At 31.8% G+C, this 22,445-nt stretch overlaps 1 protein-coding gene across 3 annotated transcripts; it reads right to left on the reverse strand.

Moving 5' to 3' along the window:
- Positions 1 to 1,023: 1,023 nt before the first annotated feature.
- On the reverse strand, positions 1,024 to 12,894 carry LOC116136958 (UDP-N-acetylglucosamine diphosphorylase 1). Of its 3 annotated transcripts, none has more exons than XM_031422648.1 (15): positions 8,624 to 8,987; positions 8,491 to 8,545; positions 8,239 to 8,390; positions 6,561 to 6,600; positions 6,214 to 6,306; positions 6,020 to 6,132; positions 5,859 to 5,933; positions 5,405 to 5,444; positions 5,208 to 5,290; positions 5,034 to 5,111; positions 2,489 to 2,632; positions 2,109 to 2,176; positions 1,909 to 2,023; positions 1,647 to 1,803; positions 1,024 to 1,386 (listed from the first exon to the last, which is right to left on the reverse strand). In XM_031422648.1, exons 1-15 carry the CDS (start codon positions 8,804 to 8,806, stop codon positions 1,289 to 1,291), a joined length of 1,494 nt encoding a protein of 497 aa, XP_031278508.1. In that variant the 5' UTR covers positions 8,807 to 8,987; the 3' UTR covers positions 1,024 to 1,288. The 3 variants fall into 3 exon arrangements, with proteins under 3 accessions (XP_031278508.1, XP_031278507.1, XP_031278506.1); XM_031422647.1 differs by lacking the exons at positions 1,024 to 1,386; positions 1,647 to 1,803; positions 1,909 to 2,023; ... (3 more) ...; positions 8,491 to 8,545; positions 8,624 to 8,987 and adding exons at positions 3,130 to 3,492; positions 3,753 to 3,909; positions 4,015 to 4,129; ... (3 more) ...; positions 12,558 to 12,612; positions 12,691 to 12,894; XM_031422646.1 differs by lacking the exons at positions 1,024 to 1,386; positions 1,647 to 1,803; positions 1,909 to 2,023; positions 2,109 to 2,176; positions 2,489 to 2,632 and adding exons at positions 3,130 to 3,492; positions 3,753 to 3,909; positions 4,015 to 4,129; positions 4,215 to 4,282; positions 4,595 to 4,738.
- Between the last annotated feature and the right edge of the window lie 9,551 nt (positions 12,895 to 22,445).

Here is a 22,445-nt window from a genome sequence, read left to right on the forward strand (position 1 = left end):
TTTAAAAAGAGAGGGTTTTTTGCCCCCCACCTAATTGATCTTCGTACCCCACTTTTAAATTTATTTTTTGCTTTGACAAATTTAACATTAATTTTTAAATTACTAGAAATAACAATATGATTTCTAAATATACTCATGTTCTATTTTATATTTTTGTTTTAATTTTTAATTCTTAATCTTACAAAAACTCTAACCCTAAGTTTTCATAACTTAATCCTAAATTTTATAATCATTGAGTTTTATTTTAAATATTTGTTTGTTTGATGAAAATATAATACTAAAACTACAAAAAACATAACGGGATGAATCTGAATCTAAAGAAGATAAAATAAGTTGAAATTAAGAAATTAGGAGAAAAAATGTGTAAAAATCTAATCACGTTTTATTTGGGAAAAAATGATATTAAAAAAAAAAAACTAATTAAATTTAAAATAGGGGAAAATAAACCTAATTAAGATTAAAAGGTTATTTTCATATTAAATGGTGTTTGATTTTTTTTTTTTTTCTTTTTTTCAATTATAAAAGAGGTATACTTAAGGTGAAGATCAATTAGACGGGGTTAAAAATCACTTTCCTTACTAAAATATTCATGGTTAAATTATTAATAAGGGTTTTTCTCGACCGATGAAATTTAATTAAATAAAAAAAAATTTCTTAAAATTTCATGAATAATATAAATATTCACCTAACTACCAGCCGACCATCGTATCTTGACACCAAGAATAGAAAAGCCTACCATCGAGATCAATCGATCGACTGGTTTAATTTTCTTTTGCAGCATCAATATTTAGTTTTAGCTCCATAAGAGCAAACTAAGCATCATGAAATATTCCAAAGCTCATTTGATTGTCCAATTTCACCCTAGTATAGACAATGTACTCATCTATTGAGAAACCAGACCTGATATATAATTTCATCGAGTTATTCTTTAGCGAAAACTTTAACATCCGAAACATAGAAAAAGTATAACAATAACTTGATCAACCAAATCACTTGAAAATTTTAACATCTGTGTCCGTGTGTGTGCATGCGTGTATGGGCATATAATACGCATATGATTTGAAAATCACGGGGCAAGATTACACGACAATAACTCGAATGCTAATAAAACTACACCAATCTCATCCACCCCAGTATATTAAGAAACCGTGTATTGATTCTCGAACATATACACCCCAGTGACCCGCTCCAATCCATCTAGATGAAGGCATGGGAAAGATGGACCTTTCCCAGCTCAGTTTGACTACAAGGGCGCCGTGGAAATAAAAAATATAAAGATAAAACTCAACTAGAAAGAAATTTCACAAGGTGCATGAAATGTTCTTCCACGGCATATAGCTTCTAGGTTTTCTCCAGCATACGAACAGAGTGGCGAGACCTCCACACCTGGGTTCACGAGCAAACAAGCCGAAAAATGAGAAAAATACAGAATTTACGAGCCGCTATGCTACTGAATGGTTGACTGGGGAACCAAAATAATATATTTTTTTAAAGTAAATCCACTTTTACAAAGCCGGTTTTAAGGAGAAAGTTATATCGTAGCATGACAACTACAAGTCTTCTATGTAAGATCAACAGCCTAAATCGTTGAATTATTCCAATAAAATGTGCCATGCAAATGCACACAATGCCAATCAAGAAATTACCAGTTGCATATAAGGGCACTGAATGTGTTAAAAAGCCACCGGCAGCAACAACCCAACGAGCGTGGAGTCGGAGAACAAGCAGCCGAGCACTGTCTGGGGTGTCAAAATTTGATCCGTTGGCATTTTTGACAGGTGCAAACTCCTCCTCACGTAATACCTGAAAATTGGCAGAAATAATTTTTCTGGTGCAATGGTAACATCAATCACAGATATAAGAAAAGAGCTTGATGACTGGAATAAGAAAAACTGGGAGGAAAGTCACCTCAAAAAGCGCAGTTGAAGGAGCATAAGGAAAAGCATCAAATATGAACTGTTCTAGTTTGAAGCCCATTGTGTATCCATGGATGGAAGGTATTTTTTTCTCGGCAAGATGGTAACTGCATTCAAAATGTATGTGTATTAACATACATATAATGATTAAAAATATAGATCACCAACTATGAGAAAGATAACATCACTAACACGCTGTCTTTTTCGAGGCCATTTGCCACTTGGTTCAGAAAATCCAAAGTGAACATGTGTAGGCAAACCTGAAAAGGAAAAAATTGTAAATCAAACAGAAATACAAACTTTAATAGAATGCAAAACATAATTTATCTCGCATATTATATGTATACCAGTTCAATGAAAGTTTACAATATAATTAAAGTTCGATAAAATTCACAAAAGCATGAAACCTAGAATCAAAAACATTTACTACCAACGAAAATCAAGCAATATATTATGCTGCTTTCAGCCGAAAATATAAAATTTTCATCTCCAGAATTTAATTCCACAATGAGAATTATTTTATGGTCAATAGTAAGCAGCACTATGCCAAAGAACAAGGCAAAAGACTATACATTACTCCAACAAAAACGAAGACGTCCAGTCTCTTGATTGATTGCAGAAGCCAGTGACTGATCTAACTCACTGTACTCGACCACAGTGAGGGGTCCACCTTTGCCTCGCCTTACAAACACACCAACCTTTTCTTGTGGATATGCCTATAACCACAAGCAGAGGAATTAACATAAATAGCTCTATTTACTTTGGCTCGATTTTTAGTTCTTAAATATAACAGATAAAACTTCATTGACAGCTCTATATAAGATGAAACACTTGCTTTCTTTTCATCAAGTTAATCTATGTCATAAATGTTTTTGTGCAGGAGTAAGCACAATAATGACAGCAATNCCAAGAATAGAAAAGCCTACCATCGAGATCAATCGATCGACTGGTTTAATTTTCTTTTGCAGCATCAATATTTAGTTTTAGCTCCATAAGAGCAAACTAAGCATCATGAAATATTCCAAAGCTCATTTGATTCTCCAATTTCACCCTGGTCTAGACAATGTACTCATCTATTGAGAAACCTGACCTGATATATAATTTCATCGAGTTATTCTCTAGCGAAAACTTTAACGTCCGAAACATAGAAAAAGTATAACAATAACTTGATCAACCAAATCACTTGAAAATTTTAACATCTGTGTCCGTGTGTGTGCATGCGTGTATGGGCATATAATACGCATATGATTTGAAAATCACGGGGCAAGATTACACGACAATAACTCGAATGCTAATAAAACTACACCAATCTCATCCACCCCAGTATATTAAGAAACCGTGTATTGATTCTCGAACATATACACCCCAGTGACCCGCTCCAATCCATCTAGATGAAGGCATGGGAAAGATGGACCTTTCCCAGCTCAGTTTGACTACAAGGGCGCCGTGGAAATAAAAAATATAAAGATAAAACTCAACTAGAAAGAAATTTCACAAGGTGCATGAAATGTTCTTCCACGGCATATAGCTTCTAGGTTTTCTCCAGCATACGAACAGAGTGGCGAGACCTCCACACCTGGGTTCACGAGCAAACAAGCCGAAAAATGAGAAAAATACAGAATTTACGAGCCGCTATGCTACTGAATGGTTGACTGGGGAACCAAAATAATATATTTTTTTAAAGTAAATCCACTTTTACAAAGCCGGTTTTAAGGAGAAAGTTATATCGTAGCATGACAACTACAAGTCTTCTATGTAAGATCAACAGCCTAAATCGTTGAATTATTCCAATAAAATGTGCCATGCAAATGCACACAATGCCAATCAAGAAATTACCAGTTGCATATAAGGGCACTGAATGTGTTAAAAAGCCACCGGCAGCAACAACCCAACGAGCGTGGAGTCGGAGAACAAGCAGCCGAGCACTGTCTGGGGTGTCAAAATTTGATCCGTTGGCATTTTTGACAGGTGCAAACTCCTCCTCACGTAATACCTGAAAATTGGCAGAAATAATTTTTCTGGTGCAATGGTAACATCAATCACAGATATAAGAAAAGAGCTTGATGACTGGAATAAGAAAAACTGGGAGGAAAGTCACCTCAAAAAGCGCAGTTGAAGGAGCATAAGGAAAAGCATCAAATATGAACTGTTCTAGTTTGAAGCCCATTGTGTATCCATGGATGGAAGGTATTTTTTTCTCGGCAAGATGGTAACTGCATTCAAAATGTATGTGTATTAACATACATATAATGATTAAAAATATAGATCACCAACTATGAGAAAGATAACATCACTAACACGCTGTCTTTTTCGAGGCCATTTGCCACTTGGTTCAGAAAATCCAAAGTGAACATGTGTAGGCAAACCTGAAAAGGAAAAAATTGTAAATCAAACAGAAATACAAACTTTAATAGAATGCAAAACATAATTTATCTCGCATATTATATGTATACCAGTTCAATGAAAGTTTACAATATAATTAAAGTTCGATAAAATTCACAAAAGCATGAAACCTAGAATCAAAAACATTTACTACCAACGAAAATCAAGCAATATATTATGCTGCTTTCAGCCAACAATATAAAATTTTCATCTCCAGAATTTAATTCCACAATGAGCATTATTTTATAGTCAATAGTAAGCAGTACTATGCCAAAGAACAAGGCAAAAGACTATACATTACTCCAACAAAAACGAAGACGTCCAGTCTCTTGATTGATTGCAGAAGCCAGTGACTGATCTAACTCACTGTACTCGACCACAGTAAGGGGTCCACCTTTGCCTCGCCTTACAAACACACCAACCTTTTCTTGTGGATATGCCTATAACCACAAGCAGAGGAATTAACACACATAGCTCTATATACTTTGGCTCGATTTTTAGTTCTTAAATATAACAGATAAAACTTCATTGACAGCTCTATATAAGATGAAACACTTGCTCTCTTTTCATCAAGTTAATCTATGTCATAAATGTTTTTGTGCAGGAGTAAGCACAATAATGACAGCAATATACTCACGATCTAAAGCAAACAGCCTTCTCAAACTCCAAATCAAATTAACGACAGAGTCAACTAGCATAATTGAAGTTTCAAGTCAGATACAAAATTCTAGTTACCTTTCGGACAACTTTTGCAGCAGAAGCTACACCTTTATCAATAAAATATCCCAGGAAAGTTGGATCAGCCACGCGGACCTGCTTTCAAGACCCTAATCACTATATTTTTACATAAGGAGATAAACAAAATTCACAACCGACATAAAGACAGTTGAAACAAACAAGAAAACTAACCAGTGCATTGTCAACTCCATAGCAGTCCACAAATTTGATCCCTCTGCTGGCCATGTCTTCTAACAGTTTTGAATATTTCAGAGCTGATCAACCAAAAAGGTCCAATGAATTAATAACTAAACACTAAGAAAAATCTAGAATTTTATTTTTCTTCAGCAGAATTGTTATACCTAACAAGTTAATAATTCAAAAGATACCTGAATATACTCCTCCATTCCCATCCGGAGCCTTAGAAACCTGGGTTTAAACAATTAAATTCAGATAACCACCATATTGCAGAAGGGGTGTGAAACTCAGTAGTTGACAGAAAAATGTAAAAATGGAAAAGCCAGAAGGATGAAACCAATCTCAATAAAGGTAGCTACTAACAGGAAGCACTTGCTTCGCATGCCTAATAAAACTAGAAGCACTTCTTGTTTTTCCCATATTTCACTATCTTAACAAATATTTCCCAAGATTATCAAATTAAATACCATCTTGGCATTCCTTTAGCAAGCCTTTTCTTTATGGAATGAGCAGGTTGTATTATACTTATAAGGACACAATTTCCATCTCATTAGCTATGTGTGGCTCGGAAGATAACAAAACCAAGGAGCAGTTTCAGGATTTTGAGGACTCTAAATCAAGTTGTTTACAAAAAGAAAAGCATACTTTGTATGGAGTCTCCATAATAAATCTACCATCCTTTGAAACACAAGGTATGGTGCCTTGCTGGAAGAAAGTGACCTACATCAAAGAAGTGTCATTCAGAGAAAGAAAAAAAAAATGGTGAAGGACAGAGACTATAAAAAGAATTACTAGAGGCGTCTTACTTGATCTGATTCAAGACCAAAGTACTTATGACTTTCAAAAAATTTGCGTGTGGCATCATCAGTAAATGGACTGGTCATTATGTACCAATGAATTGTAGCTGAACCAGCAGAACCTACAGCAGCAGACAATTAAGATTTATAATACTGTGTCAAATGAAGTATAAACACACAGAACTTAGAAAAATAAACTTTACCCTCACTTGCAGCTTGAGCAGCTAGTCTTTGGACACACAAAATTCGCTCAGCTTGGAGTTGAAAAAGAGACTTCCCAGATGGAAGTCCAATATCTAGAATAAAAGTGCATAAGAGATATAAACAAGAGATATAAGCAAGATATATAAAGGAAAAGATTTCTTTTCATGAATTTACTAAAATTTCCTAAGTAGTTTCAATAACATTAACAGTAGGAAAGCAGTAAAAGACCATTAGCCACCTCAAATTCCACGCACAAGGTTCCCCAATTATTTTTCATTTAAACAGCTTTGAACAAACTTGAAATGGAGAATAGTTTTCAAGATCAAGTGGTGAAAAAACTACTCACTGAAGCATCCCTTCGGATCTGAACTTCCAAGTCGAGTTCCCTGTATCAAATTCCCGTCACAGGAAAACATGCAAGAATCTGTCAAGCACATGCTTAAAAACAGAGCAACAGATATCGAACTAGTCAGAACCACAACTTCATGGGACATATATGAAAGGAAATGGTCAGAAGCAATGAATGCCTGTGGAGAGAGAACAAAAAATTGTCCCGAAATGCCTGTGGAGAGAGAACAAAAATTGTCCTGAAATGCCTATGGAAACAAAACAAGAGTCTCCCCACATACTAATTAGACATGAAAATCTTACAACAACACTTCTCACTATGCTAGTATACTAACGAGCACAAATATACTTGTGAAAATCCCAACCCAGCCTCATGGTAATCTGAATGTGCTTCTTATTATTTTGATAGTTAGTAGGTATCTAACTTAGTCTTGTTACAATTGAAGTAAATTTATAAATATATTTAAGATTTCTATAGCCAAATACAAACGATATTATTAATGCCAACATAATTTTCCACAATAAATTTGATATAAGATTTCTCGACAATCAATCAAGGTTGATTAGTGTACACAAGTCCTAGTACGCCATGATATAATACCTCAAAAAAATTTCAATAGTTTTCACATGATAGAGGACTATAAAAAAAATGAGCAGGAGAAAAATTTTCCAGAACCCAGAAAGAGAATTGAGAAATAGAAGCAGGGGTGGGTAAAATCAAACGGTTATCACAAGAACTTTACCCCAAGGTAAAGATATAAAATATCTACAGAGTTTAGTGCCATGAGAAGCTAGGACACCTAATCACCACACCCCCTTCTCAATTTAAACTCCATACTCTTGCAAGGTAAAAAGCTTGCAGTGGTTAAAACTGGGGATTGATAATGAAAAAGCGCATGGCTGGCAGCTTACCACAAAATCCTGAGTAACTTTGTATGCCAAGACTGTATTTTATTCAAAAATTTCTGAACCAACTATAATGGAGAGTTCTCTTTTTGGCTTCTTTTTCTTTTAATTTAGTTATTTTACTTCAAAAATAAATTTATATTATACATTTTGTCCAAAAATCAGTAACCCTCAATAGTAAAATCTGAATAGAATGCTATTGAAAGACATACACACAGGCAGGTAGACCATAAGTTCTCTCTCTTATACTTCCAATCAATGTGGTACTAGTGTTTCTATATTAATATTCGCCTCCACTGTTACAATTTACCAGCTCAGCAGAAACCATTTTGCTTTTTATTAATGAATCGCCTTCATTATAAGGAAAAGGAGAAAGGAATCAACTAAAGCATCCTTTTTATAGATAATAATGACTTATTGAACAAATTAGGGCCCCTACTTTTCAATTTTAGGTAAAAAACATCTATCAGCAATTTGACATTAGTAGGAGTTGGGACGCGAGATCATACCAACCTAAAAGATAAGAGAGATTCTTGGTGAAACCACCCACCCCAGGTCTAACCAGATTGTTAAAGCAAACAGTGATTATATGCCCCATGCTTTTACATTATCAAGTAAAGATGTCAAGAAAAGCAACATCATAGCAAAATAATGGAGCTACAAACAGCAGCAATAAACGATAAATTCCCTTTTGAAGTGCATTATATTACTCACCATAAAAGCAAAAGCAATTAACAAATAATAATATAAAAAAAAAAAAAAAAAAGTACCTGGCCACCAGATAAAAGCAAAACAGCTAGCTTTCCTTCATAAATAGCCTTCAAACCCATCTTCCACCACCTCTCTCTTTCCTCCATGGTTCTCTCCTCCACCGTCGACACGCTCCTCTCCGGCACCGGCTCAATCGCCGCCACCGGCAGCCCTGTAACGTTACCTCAAACCATCATCAAAGTTCCATCCTTTACAATCAAAAGACATTTCCTATCACTAACAGATATCAAAAATAAAAATAAAAATCTAACCTTGAGATCGAAGCGAGCATCGAATGATCCGATCGATTCTCGAAAGATCCAAACTCTACGTAAACAAAATCAAATTAAATTAAAAAACTAACAACACTAATTAAACAAATTATGGGAAAATGGAGCAACTGACTTCGATGTCCTTGACGAGGAAGTCACGTTCGTCCGGGGAGAGCTCGTCCCAGAGGACGAAAGCGTCTTCCTGGCCGTAATCTTTGAGACGTTCAAGCAATGCCTGAGGCGGGGCCGGGGGAGGAAGTGAAGCCACCGCCGAAGTGGGGTTGGACTCGGAGCCGACAACCGTCGGTTCTCTCATGCTTTCCAGATCTCTGTGGTGGGTATTTGGGAATTTTGATTTGATTTGGGTTTTGTTGGAGGAATATATAGAGAGAATCAGAGAAAGATTGTAATGAAAGACAAAGTAGAAAGAAAGAAAGAGATCAGTTGGTGTTTGAATAAGTATAACTGTATTTTTTTTTTCCTGGTACAGTGTTGTAATCAGTTAAAGAAGAAGACTTTCAACTAAACTTTACACATGCAACATGTCATGTACTAATTATTACTACCACATTGGTTTCATCTCCTCAACCACAGTAACCTTACCTCATTTTACCGACAGTTTGGGGAGAAAATCTTTTATACAATAGTTAACATTAAACCACAATGGCTGACTCGTGTGATTAGCCAAAGACTGTTGAATGTATTTTTTAAAAGGTCTTGAGTTTGAGTTACGTGTGATTTTTTGGTATGAGTTTGAGTTACGTGTGATTTTTCGGTATGAGTTTTTGAGTTTTGTTTAAAATATAAAAGCCGAATCCTCCATACAATGAAAATAGGGTATGGTAAGATACCTAAGGGTCTGTTTGGGAGTTTTTTTTTTATTAGTTTTGAAGGGTTTTTAATTAGACTAGTTTTGAGGTGTTTAAAAACCATTACTTGCCAGATTTTTTATGGACTGGTTTTGACTGGTTTAAAAACCCCCCAAAACTAGTGTAATGTATTTTTTAGAGGTTTATAAAACACCTCAAATCGGGGTGTTTTGACTGATTTAAAAATTTTATCCTAAAAAAACCCCTTTCCACTATTATTCATATACAATAATCTCTTTGCTGGTTTAAAAATTTCTTCAAACCTCATTCAATCTTCAACTTTTAGATGACTTTTACAATGCTTTTGAATCTTTTATCTTGGGATTTCTAATCCTTCATTAGAGATATGAAGGTTTTTCTTTCTTTCTTCTTCATTTTCCCTTTCAACTTTTTGTTCTTTTAATATGGTAAACTCTTCTGCAAGCGGTATACAATTTAATTGCATTTCTTTACCAGTTGTTTTACAAAATTATGTGGTTTTTTCTCTATATGATTTTTTCTATTTGCGTTTAAGTGATTGATTGAATCCTTGTCAGTTTGTTAAATAAATATTGTTTTTGACAGCTTTGCTTCATTGATTGAAGAAAAGAACAAAAAACTGTTTTTTAGAAATGTTGTTGCAGTTGTTATATTGATAATTTGTGAAGTCCAACATTGTGGCAACATATTTATTCTCTTAAAATGACAGATTTCGCATGATTGTGTGATAAATTAAATAATGTACAACGAAAGAACTTACAAATAAATTAAACTTAGAAGGAACTTTGATACTAAGTATTGGGAATTGAAAAAAAAAAAAAACTCTCAAATACTGGTTGAAGTTTTGGTATTTTTATGGGCATATATGTTAATTTATCATTTTAAAAAACTGTCAAAACCGCTGGAAAACAAACTCCCAAGCACAAGTTGGGTGTTTTAAAAACCGCTATTAAAAACCCTTCAAAACCACTACGGTGGTTTACCTTCAAAACCGTTATGATGATTTACTTTCATAATCGCTTACTATAAAACATTAAAACCCCCAAGCAGACCCTAAAGTTTTTTTCTACAATACTTGGGAGAATCTTTCCCACAATGAATATACAATAATGTTATCTTTGTTTCACCTATAATATCGAGGGAGAATCTTTTGTACAACAAATGTATAATATACAATTAACCGATCATAAAATGAGTACATGTCACACTACATTTACATGATATTTTATGATTGGTTGATTATACGTATATCCGTGACATGAAAATTTTTTATCTTCTATTATCAAAGTTATATAAGTTCTACGGATCTGAACTTCCAAGTCGAGTTCCCTGTATCAAATTCCCGTCACAGGAAAACATGCAAGAATCTGTCAAGCACATGCTTAAAAACAGAGCAACAGATATCGAACTAGTCAGAACCACAACTTCATGGGACATATATGAAAGGAAATGGTCAGAAGCAATGAATGCCTGTGGAGAGAGAACAAAAAATTGTCCCGAAATGCCTGTGGAGAGAGAACAAAAATTGTCCTGAAATGCCTATGGAGACAAAACAAGATTCTCCCCACACACTAATTAGACATGAAAATCTTACAACAACACTTCTCACTATGCTAGTATACTAACGAGCACAAATATACTTGTGAAAATCCCAACCCAGCCTCATGGTAATCTGAATGTGCTTCTAATTATTTTAACAGTTAATAGATATCTAACTTAGTCTTGTTACTATTGAAGTAAATTTATAATTATATTTAAGATTTCTATAGCCAAATACAAACAATATTATCAATGCCAACATAATTTTCCACAATAAATTTGATATAAGATTTCTCGACAATCAATCAAGGTTGATTAGTGTACACAAGTCCTAGTACGCCATGATATAATACCTCAAAAAAATTTCAATAGTTTTCACATGATAGAGGACTATAAAAAAAATGAGCAGGAGAAAAATTTTCCAGAACCCAGAAAGAGAATTGAGAAATAGAAGCAGGGGTGGGTAAAATCAAACGGTTATCACAAGAACTTTACCCCAAGGTAAAGATATAAAATATCTACAGAGTTTAGTGCCATGAGAAGCTAGGACACCTAATCACCACACCCCCTTCTCAATTTAAACTCCATACTCTTGCAAGGTAAAAAGCTTGCAGTGGTTAAAACTGGGGATTGATAATGAAAAAGCGCATGGCTGGCAGCTTACCACAAAATCCTGAGTAACTTTGTATGCCAAGACTGTATTTTATTCAAAAATTTCTGAACCAACTATAATGGAGAGTTCTCTTTTTGGCTTCTTTTTCTTTTAATTTAGTTATTTTACTTCAAAAATAAATTTATATTATACATTTTGTCCAAAAATCAGTAACCCTCAATAGTAAAATCTGAATAGAATGCTATTGAAAGACATACACACAGGCAGGTAGACCATAAGTTCTCTCTCTTATACTTCCAATCAATGTGGTACTAGTGTTTCTATATTAATATTCGCCTCCACTGTTACAATTTACCAGCTCAGCAGAAACCATTTTGCTTTTTATTAATGAATCGCCTTCATTATAAGGAAAAGGAGAAAGGAATCAACTAAAGCATCCTTTTTATAGATAATAATGACTTATTGAACAAATTAGGGCCCCTACTTTTCAATTTTAGGTAAAAAACATCTATCAGCAATTTGACATTAGTAGGAGTTGGGACGCGAGATCATACCAACCTAAAAGATAAGAGAGATTCTTGGTGAAACCACCCACCCCAGGTCTAACCAGATTGTTAAAGCAAACAGTGATTATATGCCCCATGCTTTTACATTATCAAGTAAAGATGTCAAGAAAAGCAACATCATAGCAAAATAATGGAGCTACAAACAGCAGCAATAAACGATAAATTCCCTTTTGAAGTGCATTATATTACTCACCATAAAAGCAAAAGCAATTAACAAATAATAATATAAAAAAAAAAAAAAAAAAGTACCTGGCCACCAGATAAAAGCAAAACAGCTAGCTTTCCTTCATAAATAGCCTTCAAACCCATCTTCCACCACCTCTCTCTTTCCTCCATGGTTCTCTCCTCCACCGTCGACACGCTCCTCTCCGGCACCGGCTCAATCGCCGCCACCGGCAGCCCTGTAACGTTACCTCAAACCATCATCAAAGTTCCATCCTTTACAATCAAAAGACATTTCCTATCACTAACAGATATCAAAAATAAAAATAAAAATCTAACCTTGAGATCGAAGCGAGCATCGAATGATCCGATCGATTCTCGAAAGATCCAAACTCTACGTAAACAAAATCAAATTAAATTAAAAAACTAACAACACTAATTAAACAAATTATGGGAAAATGGAGCAACTGACTTCGATGTCCTTGACGAGGAAGTCACGTTCGTCCGGGGAGAGCTCGTCCCAGAGGACGAAAGCGTCTTCCTGGCCGTAATCTTTGAGACGTTCAAGCAATGCCTGAGGCGGGGCCGGGGGAGGAAGTGAAGCCACCGCCGAAGTGGGGTTGGACTCGGAGCCGACAACCGTCGGTTCTCTCATGGTTTCCAGATCTCTGTGGTGGGTATTTGGGAATTTTAATTTGATTTGGGTTTTGATGGAGGAATATATAGAGAGAATCAGAGAAAGATTGTAATGAAAGACAAAGTAGAAAGAAAGAAAGAGATCAGTTGGTGTTTGAATAAGTATAACTGTATTTTTTTTTTCTGGTACAGTGTTGTAATCAGTTAAAGAAGAAGACTTTCAACTAAACTTTACACATGCAACATGTCATGTACTAATTATTACTACCACATTGGTTTCATCTCCTCTACCACAGTAACCTTACCTCATTTTACCGACAGTTTGGGGAGAAAATCTTTTGTACAATAGTTAACATTAAACCACAATGGCTGACTCGTCTGATTAGCCAAAGACTCTTGAATGTATTTTTTAAAAGGTCTTGAGTTTGAGTCATGTGTGATATTTTGGTATGAGTTTTTGAGTTTTATTTAAAATATAAAAGGCGAATCCTCCATACAATGAAAATAGGGTATGATAAGATACCTAAGGGTCTGCTTGGGAGTTTTTTTTCACTGGTTTTGGGAAGTTTTTAATTAGACTGATTTTTAGGTGTTTAAAAACCCCTACTTGTCAGATTTTTAATAGACTAATTTTGACTAGTTTAAAAACTCTCTAAAACCAATATAGTGTATTTTTTAGGGGTTTATAAAACACCTCAAATCTGGGTGTTTTGGCTGGTTTAGAACTTTTATCCCAAAAAAACCCCTTTCCACTCCCTTTGCTGCACACAAATCTCTGGCTGCTATTGTTTGCACTTGAAGATAAAATGCACCTAAAATTTTAAGAGCTTCATGACGCCATTCTTATGACAACTGTGCCAATTACATAAATATTACCAGAGCAATTGTAAGTAAAATGCGTGGTGAATTTGAGAGTTAACTCCATTCTTATGATGGTAATGGAAATCAACACAGCAAACTTCTATTCTTAAGAGCTTCATTACAAATCTTAATAGAAAGAAACAAAAATATATTCCATCAAACCAAATACAACTGCAAACTGAAACTAATGACCTCCAATAACGGAATTTGTTGAAGCAATCATAACTGTCAGAGAGAGCCTCCTGTTTGATTGGAGAGAAAGAAAATAAAAACAAATAATGTAGGCATTATCTATATTTATCAAAGTTAATTAAGCAAAAGAGAGAGTGTTTTAACTTTATGGGTATTTATGTAAATTTATCATTTAAAAAAATTGTCATAACCGTTAGAAAATAAACTCCCAAGCACAGGTTGGGTGTTTTAAAAACCGCTCCTAAAAACCTTTCAAAATCGCTACGGTGGTTTACCCTCAAAACCGCTACGATGGTTTACGCTCATAACCGCTACTATAAAACTCCCAAGCAGACCCTAAGGGTCTGCTTGGGAGTTTTTTTTTTTTTACTGGTTTTGAAAAGTTTTTAATTAGACTGGTTTTGAGGTGTTTAAAAACCATTACTTGCCAGATTTTTTATGGATTGGTTTTGACTAGTTTAAAAACCCCCCAAAACCAGTGTAGTGTATTTTTTAGGGGTTTATAAAACACCCCAAATCTGGGTGTTTTGGTTGATTTAAAAATTTTATCCCAAAAAAACCCCTTTCCACTATTATTCATATACAATAATCTCTTTGTTTGTTTAAAAATTTCTTCAAACCCCGTTCAATCTTCAACTTTTAGATGACGTTTACAATGCTTTTGAATCTTTTATCTTGGGCTTTCTAATCCTTCATTAGAGATATGAAGGTTTTTCTTTCTTTCTCTTCATTTTCCCCTTCAACTTTTTGTTCTTTTAATATGGTAAACTCCTTTGCAACCTGTATACAATTTAATTACATTTCTTTACCAGTTGTTTTACAAAATAATGTGGTTTTTCCTCTATTTGATTCTTTTTATTTGCGTTTAGGTGATTGATTGAATCCTTGTCAGTTTGTTAAATAAAGATTGTTTTTTATGGCTTTGCTTCATTGATTGAAGAAAAGAACAAAAGACTGTTTTTTAGAAATGTTGTTGCAGCTGTTATATTGATAATTTGTGAAGTCCAATATTGTGGCAGCATATTTATTCTCTTAAAATGACAGATTTCGAATGATTGTGTGATGAATTAAATAATATATAATGAAAGAACTTACAAATAAATTAAACTTGGAAGGAACTTTGATACTAAGTATTGGTAATTGAAAAAAAAAAAACTCCCAAATATTGGTTGAAGTTTGGATATTTTTATGGGCATATATATAAATTTATCATTTTAAAAAACTGTCAAAACCGTTGGAAAATAAACTCCCAAGCACAGATTGGGTGTTTTAAAAACCACTACTAAAAACCCCTCAAAACTGCTACGATGGTTTACTCTTAAAACCGCTACGATGATTTATCCTCATAACCGCTATCATAAAACCCCCAAACAGACCCTAAAGTTTTTTTCTACAATACTTGGGAGAATCTTTCCCACAATGAATATACAATAATGTTATCTTTGTTTCACCTATAATATCGAGGGAGAATCTTTCGTACAACAAATGTATAATATACAATTAACCAATCATAAAATGAGTACATGTCACAAACATTTACATGATATTTTATGATTGGTTGATTATATGTATATCCTGACATGAGAATTTTTTATCTTCTATTATCAAAGTTATATAAGTTCTATTTATATCATCTGGAAAATGTTAATTCAGTGGATTATTGGATTATGGTACACTAAAATTTATCCCAAAAGTATAATCGAAGATAATAAAATTAGAGTAATCTTTCTTTATTAAAATCGATCATTTGAAGTTAATAGGAGGGGACTCTTTTATTTTATTTTTTTTGTATTAATTTACTTTGAATTGATTGCATCTTTGATTATAATCATTTGAAGCTTAAGATATTGAGCACAATCCGATAATGAGACAAAAGCACATGGAAAGATCAAAGATGTGATATTATATATTATTACATGTATAAATAATTGTATAAATAAACAATCATAATTATGAGTTAATTATGTTCAAATTTTATAAATTTATTATAAAAATATTCTTAATTGAATTTTTATCTCCATTTTTTTTTCTAAACATCCTCCAAGCCCAATAAGCCAGGTAAGTTATAAATATGGTAAGCGATCACTGCCAAAACTCAAACAGAAGATTTCTGAGTAACTCACTCAGATGATTAAAGTCTTGTCATCCGGCCATAGGTTGAGTGGTTTGAATTTTTATCCTTTTGTGTTAGTATTGTACTATTTATTAAATTATTAGTTCAATTTACTCTTGATGATGGATATTACACCTAATATATGCATCTGGAAAATGGAATATACTTTATTTAATTTATATTATAAACATTTATAAATAAATAAAGTTGTTTGTGAAAATCCATGAGTTGGAAAAATGATGCCTTGAATTTTTTAAAGGACAAGGGTCCATATGTATGCCTACTACCCAACAATTCTTCATTTAGATCTAACATATATATATTTTATAGATCTTCTATATAAATTTGTTTTTTTGTAAAATCTCAATCCCCAATCCCCTTTATAAAGTATCAAGGGTGGAATCTGAATGAATTTTCGTGTAAGTTAAATATCATCAAAAATATCATTGAATCTTATTGATACAGAAAATTGCATAGATCTTGTTCGGTTGATTATTTATATCAAAATAACTAAAAACTATAAGCACTTTCGAAATTTGTTTAGACTGTTGTTGTATTTTCAAAATGTTATAGGATTTTAATAAGTTATTTTACTGGTTATAGAGAAGCTCGTCATAAACTCTTTTTTAGCTATTTAGAATGTTGAAATTTCAACAAACATTATTCTTGTATATTAAAGCTTTTAGTAAAGTAATATTAGAAATCTCTTTCATATTTTTATAACCACCCATCAAATTTACATAACACTCTACTCATATAGTTCTACTTTAAAATTTTTTTTCTCTAAGTTCTATTCAAAGAAGTCGTACCAAACAAACAAGCATTATAATTGTTTACTTTAAGAATACTTTTTTTAAGATAATTGATTTAAATACAACAAGATTATCAAAAGTATTCTCTGGGTTTTGTTTTATACTTTTATGATTTATAAAGTTTTTAACATTTTCAAAATAATAAATTTATAAAATTAAACGATCGCTTAGAGGTTTAATATATTAACCCAATTTTCAAAATAATGTAGTTTCAATATTTTAGTTATTCATATTATATATTTTTTTCCCAAAAATAAAACTCCAACACCAAAACTCTTCGAAGCATTTAATACCATAAACTTAAATATTAATGTTAATCTCTTACTCGCTATAACTCGAAATCTGTCAAATTACTTACTAATATGTATATCACCAATATGCATGAACAGCATCATGTAACAATAGTCAATTCAATTTGAGGCACAAGTGAAATAAATTAAATTAAATTAAATTAAATCTTTCGAGTGAAGTTAAACAAGATTAAGATACAATAATTAAGTTTGGCCAAATTAATTATCTCCCATGGGTGGCTTGTCATAATCAATTAACAAATTTCAAGTAATATCAAATATGTAACAAATGATTTTATAATTATAAATTGTCACCTCCTTCCCAATTATTATTATTATATAATATATTTGTTGGCGCCAAATTTCCACGTCGAATAGGAGACGAGGATCTTAGTCGTTTATATAGCACAAAGACACTCTCACCATCCAGAGACACCTTTTTAGGATAAAAACGGACAACATCTTTGAAAACCGACTTACCATGTGTCTAGATCCAGCATACATCAACAATTGCCGCTAGAAAGAGAGCCTAAGGCATGGTGTCTGGATCTGCGGGCCTATGCCACTCCCAACCCCTTTGCCCGTTGGGGGACTGTGTTGGTAGATGTCTTTTCAGGACAAAACCGTGAGGACCCTAAGACCCAAAGCAAACAATAGCTTTGGAAACTCACCTATCATATGTTTAGATCCGACATATATCAGCAATATCCATTATTTTAGGATAAAATTGTGTAGGCCCAAAGTGAACAATATCTTTGAAAACTAACTTACCATGTGTATAGATCCACCATACATCAATAATTGCTGCTAGAAAGAGGGCCTAAGGCATGGTGTCTGGATCTGCGGGCCTATGCCACTCCTAACCCCCTTGCCCTTTAGGGGACTGTATTGGTAGATGTCTTTTCAAGACAAAACCGTGAGGACTCTAAAGTCAAAAATGAATAATACCTCTGAAAACTCACCTACCATATGTTTAGATCCGACATACATCAGCAATATCCATTATTTCTCAATGTGGTTAGATACCTAGCACTAACAAATCATTAGAATATTATAAGCATATTTATATTGATTAATTATATTGATTAGATCATGATTTAAGTAAATAATTTTGGAAATAATAATTCAATCAATAATTGGAGGGGGCATCTTGAATTGCTTGCCCATAAAGCTGCTTACATGTGAAGACATTTTATATATACTTTGTCACACACTCATAATTTGATATGGGAGTATCAACCATAAAAGTTCATGCTTATAAATTAAAAAATATTTAAATAATTTAAGCATTTTATTATACAATAAAGAAGGAATGATCAATGATTTGGTCAATCTAATTGTATATTTGTATATTACAGTTTAAATTTTTTGTAAAATATTTTATTTTGAGTCAGAATTATTGTGTCTTTACAGTATTAATGTCTGTTTTATAAGTTTATCGTTAAATTTTACAAATTTGTTATCTTGCATTGTAATGATAGATTGTAATAATATTGATCTAATGATTATTTGATCGTCTTGACTTATTATGATATTATTTTACATTAAAGAAGGTAACCAATTAATTTTATTCAAATCTGAATTTTGAATCTAATAGTCGACTGGAAAGTTCGAGCTATCAAACTCGAAGGCTTTTTTCTTCGACTTAGGCTGCTTTTTGACGTTTCCCTAAATTTATTTTCTTTCATTCATAGCCGTTTGATTAGAATGAGACGGGTGATTTTACAATGTTAAAGATGAAATAAAAAGTTTTATTTAAGATTGTTTCACTTTCCTTCTCTGATTTAATTCGTTATAAATTATTTTAATTTCTTCCAATATCTTAGGTAAACGAACAATCATAAGTTAATTTTATTTCCAAATTTGCATTACATACTATATTAATAGGCTCATTGAAGAAATCAGTGTGTTCGAAAAGCAATGAAGGCCAAGCTATTAAAGTAATATAATATAGATTAATAATTGAATAATAGTATTATCAATAATTAAATTGATGTTGATGGGATTATATTGCATATATATTACATAGTTTTATCCGCGTCAAACATTTTATAGATTAATAATTAAATAATAGATTATTTAACCAACTACATTTTTGATTTATTTGACCATTGCTGTTGGGTGTTTAATAGATTTCTGAGATTAATTAAGGTGTGCATAAACTGGCTCGAACATCCCAGTTATCAAAATAAAAAAATAATAGTATTATTCTGTAATAAATTAATGTTGATGGTGTTTTTTTATGCATTATTTTGTGCCTCCAAATTTTCAAGTTTGTTAAACACATGTAAATTAGTATTTAGATTAATAATTATAATAAAACTTATGTATAATTAATTAATTTAATTTATCATATAATATTAATGGGTGCGTTTGGTTTATTATTTGGGTAAGATTTTGGGGATAGTATTGGATAGTTGGATAGGGGAGTATTACGAGATAAAATTTAAAAATGTATGAAAAAAGTCCCCAGGTTTGCTAATTTAATAAACACCCCATATATTAAATATTATAAAATGACAAAAACACCCCTACACCCGCAATGTCAAATTCGACCACCACCGCTGGAATCTGTCCGAAAAATTGGATAACACATATATTGGTCGGTGGTAGTGTGACAGATTCGGCTACCACCGGCGGTGGTTGCGGAATCTGGAAAGTATTGGTGGTGGGGTTGTTTTTGTTAGTTTTTAAACTTTTTTTGGGGGTATTTGAAAATATAAACTTATGGGGTCATAAAGTTATTAAAAATAGACTAATATTTTGAGAATAACGTGCCAAAATCATTTGAAGATAGGATTGGGAATATGGATAAAAACAATAAGCCAAATGCACCCAATAATATTGTGCATCATCTAATCCTTCCCCCCACCCCCAGAGAGAAAAAAACAAAAAGCAATCTTATTCACGTAGAAGGTGAGATTCCATTTATAATAATCTTTTAAAATCAAATATTTTAAATTATTATATGTGTTATAAAAGAAAAAACAGTTTATATTAATTTAATTCCAAGAATATTCTCAATTAATCTATGTTTAAGTGTAGTTGTTTACATTAAATTTTAGGTTGCATTTCTGAATGGTTTTAAGATCAAATTGGAGGTAAATCATATATATCATATTATTTAAAGAAATTAGAACTAATTATAATAAATAAAAGAAATTAATTTAAATCTCATCATTAATTAATTTATGAACATAAGAGATATAATCGTGGGTAATTAAAATATCATAATTACTTAAGATTATAAATACTCAAAATATTGATTTGCTTATTTCTTTTTATTACATTTTATATCAAAATTTCTATTCCAAAATATATTAGCCTTAGTCTCATTCATTTTATGTTCATAGTTTTAACATATTTATAGTTAAATTAATTAAATATCTTATTATTATAATTCTAAAATATACACAAATATAACTTAATATTATACATTTCAATTAAATATGAATATCTTAAGGAATTTCCATTACCATCTAGAGTTAAATTTGTGAAATATAATATGAGCCTTATAAAAGATGGCCCAATGGGCCCTTTTGGGCTTTAAGATTTAAAAAACGTGTTGGGCCAAATAGTTGCCCATATTTCTCATCATGGTTTGTTCATTTGTCACTATGTTACAATATTTTTTCTATTATTGATTATATTTTCCATATAAAGTAAATTAGTTGGCATAATTATGTAAATAATGGGACGTGTGATAACTAATATAATTATATAAATCAACCTTATATAAATTTTTATGAATATTTTGGATAATAGAATACTCGATTAATTAGTGCTAACTCGATAACTCTTGTATAGTCCTTAATTTATTTAAAAAAAAAAATGATGATAAATTATATTATCACCAAGAATCAATGAATTTGATAAATCAAGTAAAATTAAGAATTTTTTAATGAGGATAATATATTTTTTGTAAACAATATTACTAATTTTTGTACTTATAGGGCTTTAATTCTAAAAAGAAAAAAAAAACCCAATAAATAAAATAAATAAATACCCCTTTTGGTAACTTTGAGATTTGTTTTATCACATTTTTTTGAAATAAACTAATATAATTATCAATAAAATACTAAAATATATATTAAAATCTAAATGAATTCAATGAATATTCCAAATTTTTAGAAACCAATAAAAAACAAAATTGTCTAGGCAGTTTGCTGCCTAATTAATTGACCAATTTTGTCCCAATTACATATCAAAATAATAATAAAAAATAAACTAAAAATCATTTTAGAAAACTTACAAAAATAATATTGTAAAATAAATAATTTAGAAATTTTTAAGAGAATATTTGGGAAAGCTGTTGCACATGTTGGCCTTCCATGTGCAATTCAAACCCAAATTCTACAAAAGTCAAGATTTTTTTTTTTTCCTTTTTATTTATTTATTTTTATAAAAATTTATTTTATTTTATTTTATTAACAATAAATAACGGGTCGGTTTGCATTTTTTAAAAAAAAATTAGAGCAATAATTCTAATTGTTTAGATTTATTAATAATAAATTATAAATTAATGGTGTAATTAATTGCCGAAATTAACCCTTAAACCTATTAGATTAACAGAAAATATAGTATGACCCATTTCCCAAAATTATTAGACCGGGAGACTACAATTTGGTGTGTTGAGTCATTCAATAAATAAAATAATAATAAATTTAGAAATTCGATGGAATTAAATAAAATAAAAATAGAAAGACCACGTATATATTCTGACTAAAAAATAAAAAAAAAATAATAAATGGGAGACAGACCAAACAAACATTATTTACAAATTAATAAATAAATAAAGGACATTTTATTCATAAGACAAGCTTTGAAATCGAGGTACTCAAAGTTAGAAAAGAGACAAATAATCACACCCATAACACTATTTATCAATATTTTTATTCAAAAGAGTGCATTTTTTTCAATTAAATTGTACCTAATTTTGGCCCTTCTAGGTTTAATAGTTGGAAATTTGGGACATTTTACCACTAGGGTTATACTACAGTGTAAGAGTAACGTTATCTTTCTGAATGGTAATATATTACGGTATGAGCAAGTCAAAATATAGTCAAAAATGAATTTGAGAAGTTCTCTGAATTCCATGAACTCAATGATATTTGATATCACACGTTCTAGATGTATTCAGATTAAGTTATAATCGTATATAAATAATATATCAATTTATACGACCAACAATATGTTTTAAAACATAAGGCTAGTGGAAAATAGGGGTGACGATACCTTTTTTTTGAACCCGTCGATTGGCCTTTATACCTTTTCAAGAAACAATCTAATGGTCCTCGTGGAAGTAACATAACCCTCTCCACAC

Source organism: Pistacia vera, unplaced genomic scaffold, assembly GCF_008641045.1.
Source record: "Pistacia vera cultivar Batoury unplaced genomic scaffold, PisVer_v2 Contig320, whole genome shotgun sequence".
Lineage (NCBI taxonomy): Eukaryota > Viridiplantae > Streptophyta > Magnoliopsida > Sapindales > Anacardiaceae > Pistacia > Pistacia vera.